This window comes from Typopeltis vanoorti, chromosome 6 (assembly GCF_054136105.1).
Source record: "Typopeltis vanoorti isolate ZY-2024b chromosome 6, IOZ_Tvanoo_1.0, whole genome shotgun sequence".
Classification (NCBI taxonomy): domain Eukaryota; kingdom Metazoa; phylum Arthropoda; class Arachnida; order Uropygi; family Thelyphonidae; genus Typopeltis; species Typopeltis vanoorti.
The window spans coordinates 54,923,319-54,935,680 of record NC_143554.1 but is presented as its reverse complement, the minus strand read 5'-3'; the positions used below and the strand labels follow the sequence as shown (position 1 = coordinate 54,935,680).

Here is a 12,362-nt window from a genome sequence, read left to right as displayed (position 1 = left end):
TGCTTTTTTCCATTCTATTGGGGGGGGGGGGGATACCAGTTGAATAAATTTTATTTAAAAATAATAAGAGTCTTTCTTTGAATCTTGTTCCTGCGTATTTATATAGTTCTGAAACTAGCTTATCTTCTCCAGGTGATTTTCCGTTTCTTGTTTCTTTCAAGCTGATTTCTAATTCTTCTTTAGTTATTTCCTTTTCATTTTCGTTAATTGTTTGCCAGTTGTCTTTTTTAAAATATTTGTCTGTCCACAATTCTGTGTAATAATTTAGAAATTCTTTTAATTTCAATTCGGTGTTTAATTTTGTTTTCTTTGGTATCTGCATTTAAGTGTTTCAAAATCTTATATATATTGGGTCTTATTTTATATAAATCATGTTCTAAATTAGAAACGAATTTGTTCCATGATTCTCTGTCTTTTTCTGACTTCTCTTTTGGCTATGGCTCTTATTCTTTTATATTCTATTTCCTCTTCTAATCTTTTACTGCTTAATCATTTGTGATAGGCTTCTTATTTCTTTGATTGGATCATCCCAGATCTTCAGTTTTTTCCTTTTATTGAATGTTTTGGTCTTTCCTAAGCTTTCATTTGCTCAGCATTTAATATCGTTTTTATATTAAGCCATTCTATTTCTTCATTTTATTTTATTTTATCTAGATATTGGTTAATTCTTTGTTCATATAGCCATTGTACATTTGTGTCATTCAATAGTCTAGTTTTATGAACAAATGTTTCAAATTTTCTTTCTGTTCTTGTTACTTGTAGCCATTTAGGTGGTAAGCTTAATTTTATTTTAACAAGGAGGTGGTCACTGCTTATTTCATATCCTCTGTGAACTCTAACATCTAGTGAAAATTTTGATGTCTTTTCATTTAATATAAAATAATCTAATATTGATTTCCATCCTCTTGCTGCCAAGTGTTTTTATGTTTATAGAAGGAATTCATTATTTTTAGGTTATTATAAACCACAAAGTTGATCAATTTTTTTACCATTCCTGTTTAGAGTATGTTCTCCATGTATTCCTGTATTATTATTAATTTTCATGTTTCCAATTCTTGCATTTAAGTCTCCTGATAAAATGACATAATCATTTTTATTTATTTTATTATACATGTTTTGTAGCTGATTATAAAAATCAATATTATCATGTTCTCTTCCTTCTTCTGGGACGTATAAACCAATTATTGTTAAATAATCTCTATGTATTTTTATTCTAGCTTTTATTATTCTTTCATTCCATAATTTATAATGTTTTAACTGTTTTGAAAGGGAGTTATGAATCCAAATCATGACTCCTGCTTGTGCTCTTTGGTCTCTGTCAACTCCACTGTATATCACATTAAAATTTTCGGTTCTCAAATTTCTTTTTTGTTCTAGTGATTACTGCTATTTTAAAATTTCTTTCATTTAATAGTTGATCTAATTCTATTTTTTTATATGCTATTCCTCTTACATTCCAGTTTGCTATGTGTATTATATTTTGTCATTTCCATTTTTGTTTTACCTTTTCCATTCCAGGGTCGTTTTCCATAGATTCAATCTGATTATCTTTTTCTGTCAGCTTACAAGTAGAATTATGTTCTCCATGTCAGGGGCTAACCTGACGATGGAATAGTTCAGTGGTAGGGCTGCTACCTTAAGGCTTCTGAACTAGCCTTTTTTTCGAATTTAAACCCATAGGAGGAATAGGGTATATTGAAGGGGGGAAGAGTAGATTATAGAAGAATTACAGTAAGGATTATAGAGAGGGCATAGTTGTAAGACCAGAAATGAAAAGACCCCCATGGCCCTCGAGCACTCTAATAGCATAAGGGTCATAAAATGAGAACAGTTGGCTGATAAGGCCTTATAGGAAAGATTAAAGTGGATCTTCCTCAAAAGTAGAAGAAGAGGAGGATTGATCCAGCTAGGGGTCCATGGGAGTGCCACTTTCCTTACAATCAAGATAATTGTCCCTTATGGCCCTGTTGGTCCACGAGTTCTTATTCAGTATATTCAGACCACCCCACTATTCACACACCCACGCATGGTGGGCTCCCCCTGTCTGCCACCCAGGGGACACGCTCTCTAGGGGTTATGCCCCCCCCCCGAGAGGAAGATGTTTTTAATGTTTCAATGTCTAAGCGAAGTATCATTTTTCTATGGTTGGTTTTTTAAATACTCCAGGAGATAAAAGTAAGGTTAATAAATACATTAGAGCAAATAACAGCTAGTAATCAAAACTCTTATTTTTATAGTATGAAGCAAAAATGAAGTCACTTCAAGAATCCATGAGGGATGTAGAAAGCAAGAAGCGCTCACTTGAAGAAGCTGTAGATGCACTTAATGAAGAATGTGCTAAGTTAAAAGCAGCAGGTTTGTAACTTTTTGATTGTCAGATTGCTTTCTGAATTTTTAGAATTGAATTGTATTCAGGAGAATTATTATTAAACTGCATGCTAATTGCAAATAATGTTTATTTGCAAATTTATATAATGAAGTTGTCCATTCTAGGATATTAGATTTTATTAGATATCAGTCAGAATAAAGATTTTTTTTTTTTGTAGTACTCTTTTAACACGTTAGCTGCTGCGCTCCTCGAGCATAGTTTGTTACCTCACGCCATGCACTTTCACTTCTTCAAGGTCAGTACGAGTAATCTCGTTGCTGGCGGTAATTGACATAAGAGTATATTCGTAGTTGGCTTGTGAGGCTCATATACCAACTACGAGTATACACACATTTGCTGGTACGCTCCACACACCAAGCATTTTCACTTCTTCAAGGTCAGTACAAGTAATCTCATTGCCAGCAGTAATCGACATACGAGTATATTCGTAGTTGGATTGTGAGGTACATATACCAACTACGAGTATACTCATAGTTGGTATATGTGCCCCAGCAGTTCAATAATTAATATCTTCAAGTGAATAATCCATACAAAGTTCCATATGAAATCCTTGAATATAGAGTTAATAATATGACCTCACTTAACAGACTTCTGTGAAGTTGAGGCCACATTAGAAATGTTTTGCTCGTATTTTTCCACATGAAAGAAACAGATGGAATAGAGTGATTTTTATTAATTACTCTACTAATTTCATTAAAATTCTTGTTTCACATCATCACGAGAAATACACAAATAAACTAGAAAACAGGAATAGCAATGGAATGTGTGAATTTGCTATGATCTTGTTTGTTGGTTTGTGGTTTGCTGCAAAACTACTGATAACCTCATTCTTGTCATGTTGAATTAGAGAAGACCAGACTTGATGCAGAATCTTCCCTTGTTTTAAGTTGCACTGTTTAGGATGTTAAATCATTTTTGCTGATTCCTTGACTAATGTTTGAGTGTATTCAACTGCCAACCTAGTTGCTAAAGTGTAAGCTCTTCCACAAATAGATTGTGGGAGAGAATTCAGAAATAAATGCTCATGGCTAAGGGATCTAGATCTCCTCAGGCATGGGCATTTATTATTTATTATTAATTTTTTTATTTAAAAGTAATAAATTCTTTTATTTAAAAGTAAGAAAAACCTTTCACACGTTCACCATTGGTGTATGTATGATACTAAAGATACTATCCATTCAGCGAAGTTGGCTGAATGTACTCCAATCAATAGCTCCTGGATTCAACTCTCAGTATGAATATTGATTATTTCCTTTAGTGGGAGATGAATTTTATTGCTTGGTATGAGACCACTGCTCAACTGAATCCCACTTGACTTGATACATAGGGTGGAATGGAATGACCTTGATGCAGAGTTCTGTAGAATATATTGCAGTTAATGAATACCTAATGGTAATTTTAGTAATATGGCTTAGAATATAAATTTATTTCGGTATACCTGTTAAAGTAGACTCTCAGTGTGCAAACTCATAGACCACAACAGCAGTAGTCTGTTATAGTGAATTTTGTTTAGAATAGCATTGTTTTTATCCAGGTGAAATGTGGATTGTGCATATCTGCATTCACCTCATGCATTTCTTTATTTACCTGTAGATTAGAAATATATACACGTTAGCACAAGAATAATGTTTAATTTGCCAAATATTTCGGTCTGAATATTACAGACCATCTTCAGTGGCTATATAGGAATAGTTTTAAAAAACAAAGTGGAATACGAACAATTGATCATTCATACATAGAATGCGCCGCGTGATGTCATATCGCTAAGTATTAGGAGAGTAAACATTTTTTTAAAAAACATAATTAAAGATATTAATTCAGAAATTCATATAATGATCTTAAATAACATTATACTGATAAAGAAAAAAAAAAAAAAAATGTGTTATCCTAATACTTAGCGATATGACATCACGCGGCGTGTTCTATGTATGAATGATCAATTGTTCGTATTCCACTTTGTTTTTTAAAACTATTCCTATGTAGCCACTGAAGATAGTCAGTGATATTCAGACTGAAATATTTGGCAAATTAAACATTATTCTTGTGCTAACGTATATATTTCTAATCATTATGTCACAAGTATCGTTAAAAAATCACCTGTAGATTGCATGGTGCGATATATCATGGTTTTCTTCACAGTGCCTTATGCGATGTAGCATCACGACTATTTAAACATTTCTGAACCTGTTTAACATCAGGGAATAGTGAACGCAGATTCACGTCTTCTCAGATGTCTTTGAATATTTAAAATCTGTAAAGCAATTAATGATTGCTTTTATTTTTTTACAAATGTTATGCAGAGACAGAATATCGATCCTATAGTAAGGGCTGCATACATTCGTTATTTTGGCTGTGATACAGAAAACCAAGATAAAAACGAGTCTTGCAAAGTTATTCTGAGTTAATAAAGTTAATAAAGCATCAACTGAATCAGATGAAATAGCTCTGAGTTCTGCTTTGTTAAATGAATAGTTTCTGCTTACCAACCAGTAGATCATGTGTTCAAATCCCACTGTGGTGTTTGTGAATGTCTTTAGTGGGAGATGAATTTCGTTTTGTGTAATACAACTACCTTGCTTATTGGAGCCCTGAAATGGCTTGAAAACGTTTCAGTTTAGGTCTCTAGAGCAGGATTTTGGTGTATCATATCAGAACCCATCAGAGTACTGATGTATGATGGGTTTTTTATTGCTGTGATTTACATAAAAGGAAAAAAACAGTCTCTGACATTTGAGTAGCCAGTGATTTAGAGAGAATCAAATGATCATGTAATAAATTGTTACCTCTAGTAACTAATATATGTTGGTGTTCTATGAAAAAAAACATCTGATGTTATTTCCAAACATAAGATGCTTTAAATCTTTTATTCTTAGCTCCCACCTTCACTGCAAATAATTGTGGTACTGACAGGTAGCGAATCCTTTGCTTCAGATGTGTGTAGAAAGTTGCTAACTGATTTAATTTGAAGACAGAATTAAATGAACTTGTTAGAAATTTTAATTTTATTGCCTGGTTTGCTGAATGAAAAGTGCCCGTGCTTTCCAGCCAGCCTTGTGAATTTCCTTTCCCATTTTGCTTATTTGGAAGTCTGTGGCTTGAAAGTGTTCCACTTTTTGTCTCTAGAGCACGGGTTTCATATATCCAATCCTTACCCTATATGAGGTTATTATATTAACATACTATAATGTACATCCTTTTATGGATGGAATTTATATAAAAAAAATCTAACCATCAATATAAATTGCTTGAATCTTGTCTTCAACACTAGAGCTTATTATCTGCAGAACAAAATTAGTGTTCTTAGAAACAAAAAAAAATTCGAAATTCAAAGAATAATTTAAATGGAAATGTTTATATATCCTACACATTAAATTATTTAATGACACGTAGTTCGATGCATAGACTATGAAGAAGAAATGGATGCGAGCTTTTAGATATGTGTGTGTGGAGTGAGCCTGAGGGAAGAATTAATTTGTATAAAATGGACAGCCTACACTTCAATGTATTTAATATCAGGAGTTTAGAAAAAAAAATTACTAATTGGTATGAGACAATGTAACACAAAAAATGAGTGAAATTATGATGGGAGAATGATGAAAATGCAAGCCTAACCATGTTATGCTACTGTGTTAATAAAAGGAATGTGCGTTATCATGCAAATTGTGAGGAAAGAATGAATGTGTGTTTGTCTAGTTCAAACTTATTAAGTATATACAAAGATGTCTGTGTAAGTAAATCATTAGATAAGAATCTTGAAACAGACATACTGGGTCATTCAGACTACAGAAGTGAGTACACAAAAAAAAAAAAAAAAAAAAAAAAAAAAAAAAAAAAAAAAATCACAGGTGCTTGTTTTTGTCTGTACATAAGTTCCAGGATTATCAGAAACAAAAGGATAGTTTATTGTATTAGTATGATGGAGCCTCTGATTGTAGGCATTAGTAAAACTTGGATATAATATTTAGTGAAAAGGGTACAGATGTTTAGGAATGACAGCCAGGATAGGATGGTGGGGGGAAATGCTGCTAATAATATTAGATGATTTGAGTCGAGTTAGGATAGAAAGCTGTGACTGTAATACTAGTATCAGTCTTCCATGTGTCACTGAGTTTGAAACCATCTGGAGTAAAGTGAAGTCTAACAAGATCAAATGTATGGGGGGTGATGGACCTAGAGGATCATTAGCTCATGATGATCAAATGTATTGCCAAGCATGATGAGTGCTAAAGGAGAGATCATCATGGGTGACTTATCTGAGCATTAATTGGTAGCGTTGAAATTTCATGAGAAAAATGAAACCAAATTTATTGAGTTATGTGAGAAAACTGAAAACTTCATGAAGCAACAAGTGACAGAAAAAACTTGGGATTGTTAGATTTGATTATAGTGTTGGGTGAGGGAAGGTTCACTGTGTTTATTTGGTAAGTGGCTAAGTTTATGGACATTACATTTGGAAAAGGTTATGTGCTGAGCTACAAAGCAGGAAATTATGATCAGCTGAAGACTATACCAGACTCTGTCCTATTGTACTGGTTGCTAGATGCGAAGGATATTGGCAGTACATGGGAAGCATTTAAAAAATATTTAAATGAGCAATATCAGAATGTGGCCCTAAAGTTTGAAGAATAAATAGGGTAGAAGTGAAATAGATGTGCAGTCTTATTAAGCAAGAGATTCTCAAGGAAAAGATTGTGAAAGGAATAACATGTGCATAAGCATGTCAGTTATGAAAATAAGAAGGAACAGGCCAGAAGAGTTACATTGCAACTGTTGTATGGAAAGCTAGGTCTGAGTACGAAGAGGTAAATATGCGTAGGTGAAAGAAAGAATCTGAAAGAGTAACTGTTGAATGCAGATGTAGTATGCATGTGACAGATTCAGAAGAGATAGTTCAACTACTTGGTGTCAATTTTGCTAAAAGCTATGTACTTGGTGTATGCAACAGATTCAGAAGAGATAGTTCAACTACTTGGTGTCAATTTTGCTAAAAGCTATGTACTTGGTGTATGCAACATTCAGCTCATTGCTACCTCAATGAAAAAACTCAGGTGTATGAGGAAAAAGTACTACAGCCATTGCATAAACTGCAAAAGAATTGGTAGTATGGGCTAATTGGATATCAGCACAAATGCTAAAAGTGTGTTCAGCTGAACTAGCTGTTCCTTTGAACAGGCTTAAATTTTAGTCTCCAAACAAAAAAAAAAAAAAAATTCACAGGAATGAAAGGAATATATGGCAATCGTTGATAATGTTGAAAAAAAATTTGCAGAAAAAAATTATTTGCAGAAGGATGGTGCAAAGACTGATGTGTAACTCTCAACTTTTCAGTATCTTTGGAGTGGTGGGGAAGATTTTGGAAAAGTTGTTAAGACTTCGCATACGGAAATGGATTGACTGATAATCCATACTTTGCAACTAAGAGAAGGTCATGTTTGTGCAGCTTACTCATGTTTTATAATAATCTTATCATTGGGTTAGACAAGGGAATGGAATACCATGATACTTTTGGAGTTTGTAAGGCTTTTGACAGGATACAACACGCAAGAAGGTTGCATTAATTGGACAATTTATATCATATTATGAAATATTATAGTGGATAAGAGGATAGCTCACTGACAGATATCAAAAAAGTGGTATATGGGGTATGTGAGTCTGCCAGATTAAGGTGATTGTGGTTTACCACAACGATCAGTCCTTGGTTCATTATTATGCAGTCATTACTTGAATTACATTGGGAAGGATTGGATGGATGGTGTATAACTGATTGCAGATCACAAATGGATAGGCAGGGTAATCAAGAATGTGGCTACTATGCAGTACTTACAGTATGCTGGAAGTACTGTATAGTACTTCCAGTGTACTACAAGCCGTTGTTAGTAAATCTAAAGTTATGAACTTAGGTTTAATAAGATCTCCACTTATTATATTGGTGGGATTATGCTAGAAGAAACTGTTCTGGTTAGGGATCTTGGTGTTTTAGCAGAGAAAGTTGAAGTTCAAGGGTAATATAACAAAGATTGCAAATTCAGCTCAGAGGATAATTTTAATGCTGAAACACATTTTGACATGTAAGGATAATGACACCATTTTGTCTCTTTACAATGTCTTGATGTTGTCTCTTCAACTACTGTCTGCAAGTCTGGTCTCCTGGTTTCTGTGGTGAAAATGCAAAGGATAGTTAAGGATGATATTGGGATTGTAGAATACAGATTATAAAGACAGATTGAGAATTTGTGGACTGCCGACATTAGCAAATAGGAGAGAGGGGGATATGATCATGGCCGATCTTTAAAATTTCGACACCAAGGTCTTTTGCAATCGTATTTAATTCTTGTCGATTTTTTTTGGCAATTGATGATAAAAAGCATATAATTTATCCATAAATATTCCAAAATGATTTATTTCTTTAATGTTTTTCATCAAATTGTGTAATGCTAAGTGTAAACGATGAGCGCAGTGCCAAATCACAACGTTGGGAAATTTTTGTAGAAGTTTCATTGCAACACCTGATTTATTTCCTGACATTACACTATCTCCATCAGAACAAAATGCAATGAAATGATTTTTTATATAGTTATCAGAAAATCCATATGAATTTAAAGTAGCAATTATAGTAGCATGTATATATTCCATGGTGGTATTTTCTAGTTCTACAAGATTATTAAACAAGAAAAACAAGGGGCTCACAAATTTGAGAAAAATTTAACAAAGCGCTTGTTTGAGCCCCCTTATAGCTCACCACTGGATGATTGAGACTTAAAAACTTCTGAAAGGATCGTACAGGAACCAGTGGATGGAATTTTTCATTTTATGGAGTGTGGGAGAGAATAAGACAACATCTCTGGAAATTGAGAATGAATGCAGTGAGCTAAATTTTTCTCTTGTAGAATTGTGTATAATTGGAATAGATTACCTTTGGAAATGATGAGCGCTGGTAGTTTGAATGAATTCATGGAAATATTTGACAGATGGTGTGGGTGATATGTAATCTCTTTTGAATAGTTCCTGATTTACTGAAGGTTTCTCTTAATAATAATGGTAGGGAAGTAACTGAATCAGATGAAATAGTAGAATTACTAAATGAACATTTTGCAAGAGTATATCATCCAGGTGGTTGCATTGCAGTAGAAAGAGAGGCAAGGGCTTATATGAAAACTGAGATAAATGAACTGAAGGTGCATAGCATATTACAGAACCTTGATATGAATACAGCTATAGGACTAGATGGTATACCAGCTCAAGTTTTACGAGAAGGTGCTAGGGAATTTGCAGCGCCTTTGACTACGTTGTTAAGTATCGGCTCTAGATTAGTCCCAAGGGGGGGTGGAAAGAGGGAGAAATAGTTTCATTGCATAAATGAGGCTCCAGGACTGATGTAACAAATTACCAACCGATCAGCATATCTGGGGTTGTAGTCAAGGTAGTGGAGAAGTTGGTCAAGAGCAAAATACAGGAATAGATAGACAGAAATGGAGTACTATATGGGGGGGGGGGGGGCAACATGGTTTTGTGAAGGGTAGGTCATGCCTCAGTAACTTACTCACATTTTATAATACAGTGACAGCTGAGTTGGATAAATCATGAGTTTAAAGGTTTAAAGCGATACTGCTGGAATTTGCAAAAGCCTTTGACAGGGTGCTATGCAGAATTCTAATCAGTAAATTGCAGCTCATGGGGATGGATATGAATGGGGTTGAAGAAGAGGATGGTTGATGGAGAGATATCAAAAAGTAGTTTATTCAGGAGTAGAAGGCCTGTGAAAAGTGTTGTGCCACTGGGCTCTGTTCTTGGCCTGCTACTATTTAATTTGTACATTAATGATGCACAAAAGGATCTTGAGAGGAACTATTCAGTTATTTGCTGATGAAACAAAATTTTGTATAGCAATAGTTAATATAGATGTTAAAATTTTGCAGGATGATTTGGATATACTAAACAGTCTGGGAAAAGGAGAAAGGATGTCAGTTTAATGTGCAAAGTGTAAGGTTATGCATTTTGGGATGAAAAGATTATCGACTATATACCACATTGATGGAACTGTACTCCAGGAAATTGATGAAGCCAAGGATTTGGGGATGTTAGTGGATAGGGAGTTAAAGTTAAGAGGACATATTGCACAAGTGACTAAAGCAGCTCATCAGATTACTTTGTTACTGAAGAATACCCTGACGAAAGGAGACAAGCAGGTTATTCCATCTCTTTATAGAGCCTTGGTAAGACCTCATCTTGACTACTGTGCACATTTATTTATTTAGCGTATGGCTCACACATGAAAAGTTACATTATATTAATCCTTAATATATATATGGACATAGTAATAGATATATATACAATAAGAAGACATAATACAGTCATAAAAGAGACACTCAAGGATCAAGAATAGGCTACAACTGAATGTCTAGGTTGATTATCCAGTCGACTGCACTTGGTGTAGCATGGATGAAGTCTGACAGGTTTCCACTGTATGCATGTAGGACATATTCCACTATAATATGATTAATTGTCTGGCGGGGTGATCCACAGTCGCACCTGGATGAGGCAATCATGCCCCATTTGTAAAGGTGGTCTGCACATCTGCCATGGTTGGTGCGGATTTGGTTAAGGGCAGACCAAGTTTTCCGAGGTAGGTCTCATGGAAGATCCCTGTTGAAGTGTTACACCAGGACTCTTTCCACTTCTCCTTCATGTTGAAGCTTGTCTCTTTAAGATTGGAGGGTGCCTTGACTTTAGCCTGTTTATTTCTAGGGGTGGGATGTCTTCATGGATTGGAAGATTTTGGATTTCCATGATTTTGCTGTATTCATGTAGAAGAAAGTTGGATCTGCGGATGTGTGGAGGCAGGATGTTGCTTAGCACTGGGAGCCAGTAGGTTGGGGTTGATTTTACAGTTCCAGAAATAAGGTGCATAGTGGTGTTAAGCTAGGCATCAGCCAAATACACATGGGTGCTGTTCAGCCATACAGGTGAGCAGTATTCAGCTGTAGAGTAAATGAGGCCAAGAGCCGTGCAGTGAAACGTTGTTGCTGAGGCAGCCCAAGTTGTTCCACATAGTTTTTGCAGTATATTGTTTCTTTTTTAGCTTGAATGGTGTGTTAATGAGATGTGGTTTAAAAGATAGTGTTCTATCTAGAGTGATGCCCAGATATTTTGGGAATCTGTTGTAGTGTAGCAGTTTGTGGTTGAAGTAGACCATGATTTCTTTGTTAGCCTGGTTATTGTTTAGGTGGAACCATGAGACTTGTGTTTTGTTAGGATTCGGGCGTAATCTCCATTTGCTGAAGTGTTCATCTAGGACTGCAAGGTCGTTTGTTAGTGTATCTTCCATTGTAGTACTGTGCACAGATCTGGTCACATGGATTTCTTGGGGATGAGGTGGAGAGGATCCAGAGGCAAGTGACCAAAATGGTAGCATGTCTATGGAATAAACCTTACGAGGATAGTTGAAGATTTGTCAGTTACAGAAATTAGTTGACAAGTGGGAAAGCGATGATATGATTGAAACATACAAAATTACTGAATAGTTTTTACAAGATTAATATAGAGGAAATTTTTCAGAACAGTCTGGTGGTGGGAGAACTAGGGGCCATCCTTAGAAACAGAGTAAGAGTATAGTTAGCATGGGTATTGGGACTAGATTTTCTGCTTGGAGAGTGGTAAATGAATGGATTGGGTTGCCGGAGTCTGTTGTAGGTGCCATGACTTGTGAACGAGTTCAAAGCTAAGTATGATATTGATTGCTGCATGATTTTATTTATATATAGTGCTTGGCATGAAGTTTAAGGCCTCCTTGAGTGAGGATTTCATGGAGTAGCCCATAATAGTAATAATAAATTGTTACTGCCATTATGTAGAATATTTTTTCAGATAAATGAAGAAAGTTTGGAAACCAAATTATTGCTGTTTATTTGTATACAATTTTAAAACAAGCTTAAGAGTACTTTTGTTGCATAACAGTAATAATGAGCCTTCTGTA

The 12,362-nt window shown here is 34.8% G+C and overlaps 1 protein-coding gene across 2 annotated transcripts in view; it reads left to right on the top strand.

Annotated features, from left to right (window-relative positions):
* LOC150105462 (kinesin heavy chain-like) overlaps positions 1–12,362 on the top strand; it is a 415,076-nt gene that overhangs the window by 275,896 nt on the left and 126,818 nt on the right. For both annotated transcript variants that reach the window (XM_090394832.1, XM_090394831.1), the window contains exon 17: positions 2,238–2,355. In XM_090394832.1, coding sequence (XP_090250958.1) covers positions 2,238–2,355 — 118 coding nt within the window. The remainder of the gene's footprint in view (positions 1–2,237; positions 2,356–12,362) is intronic.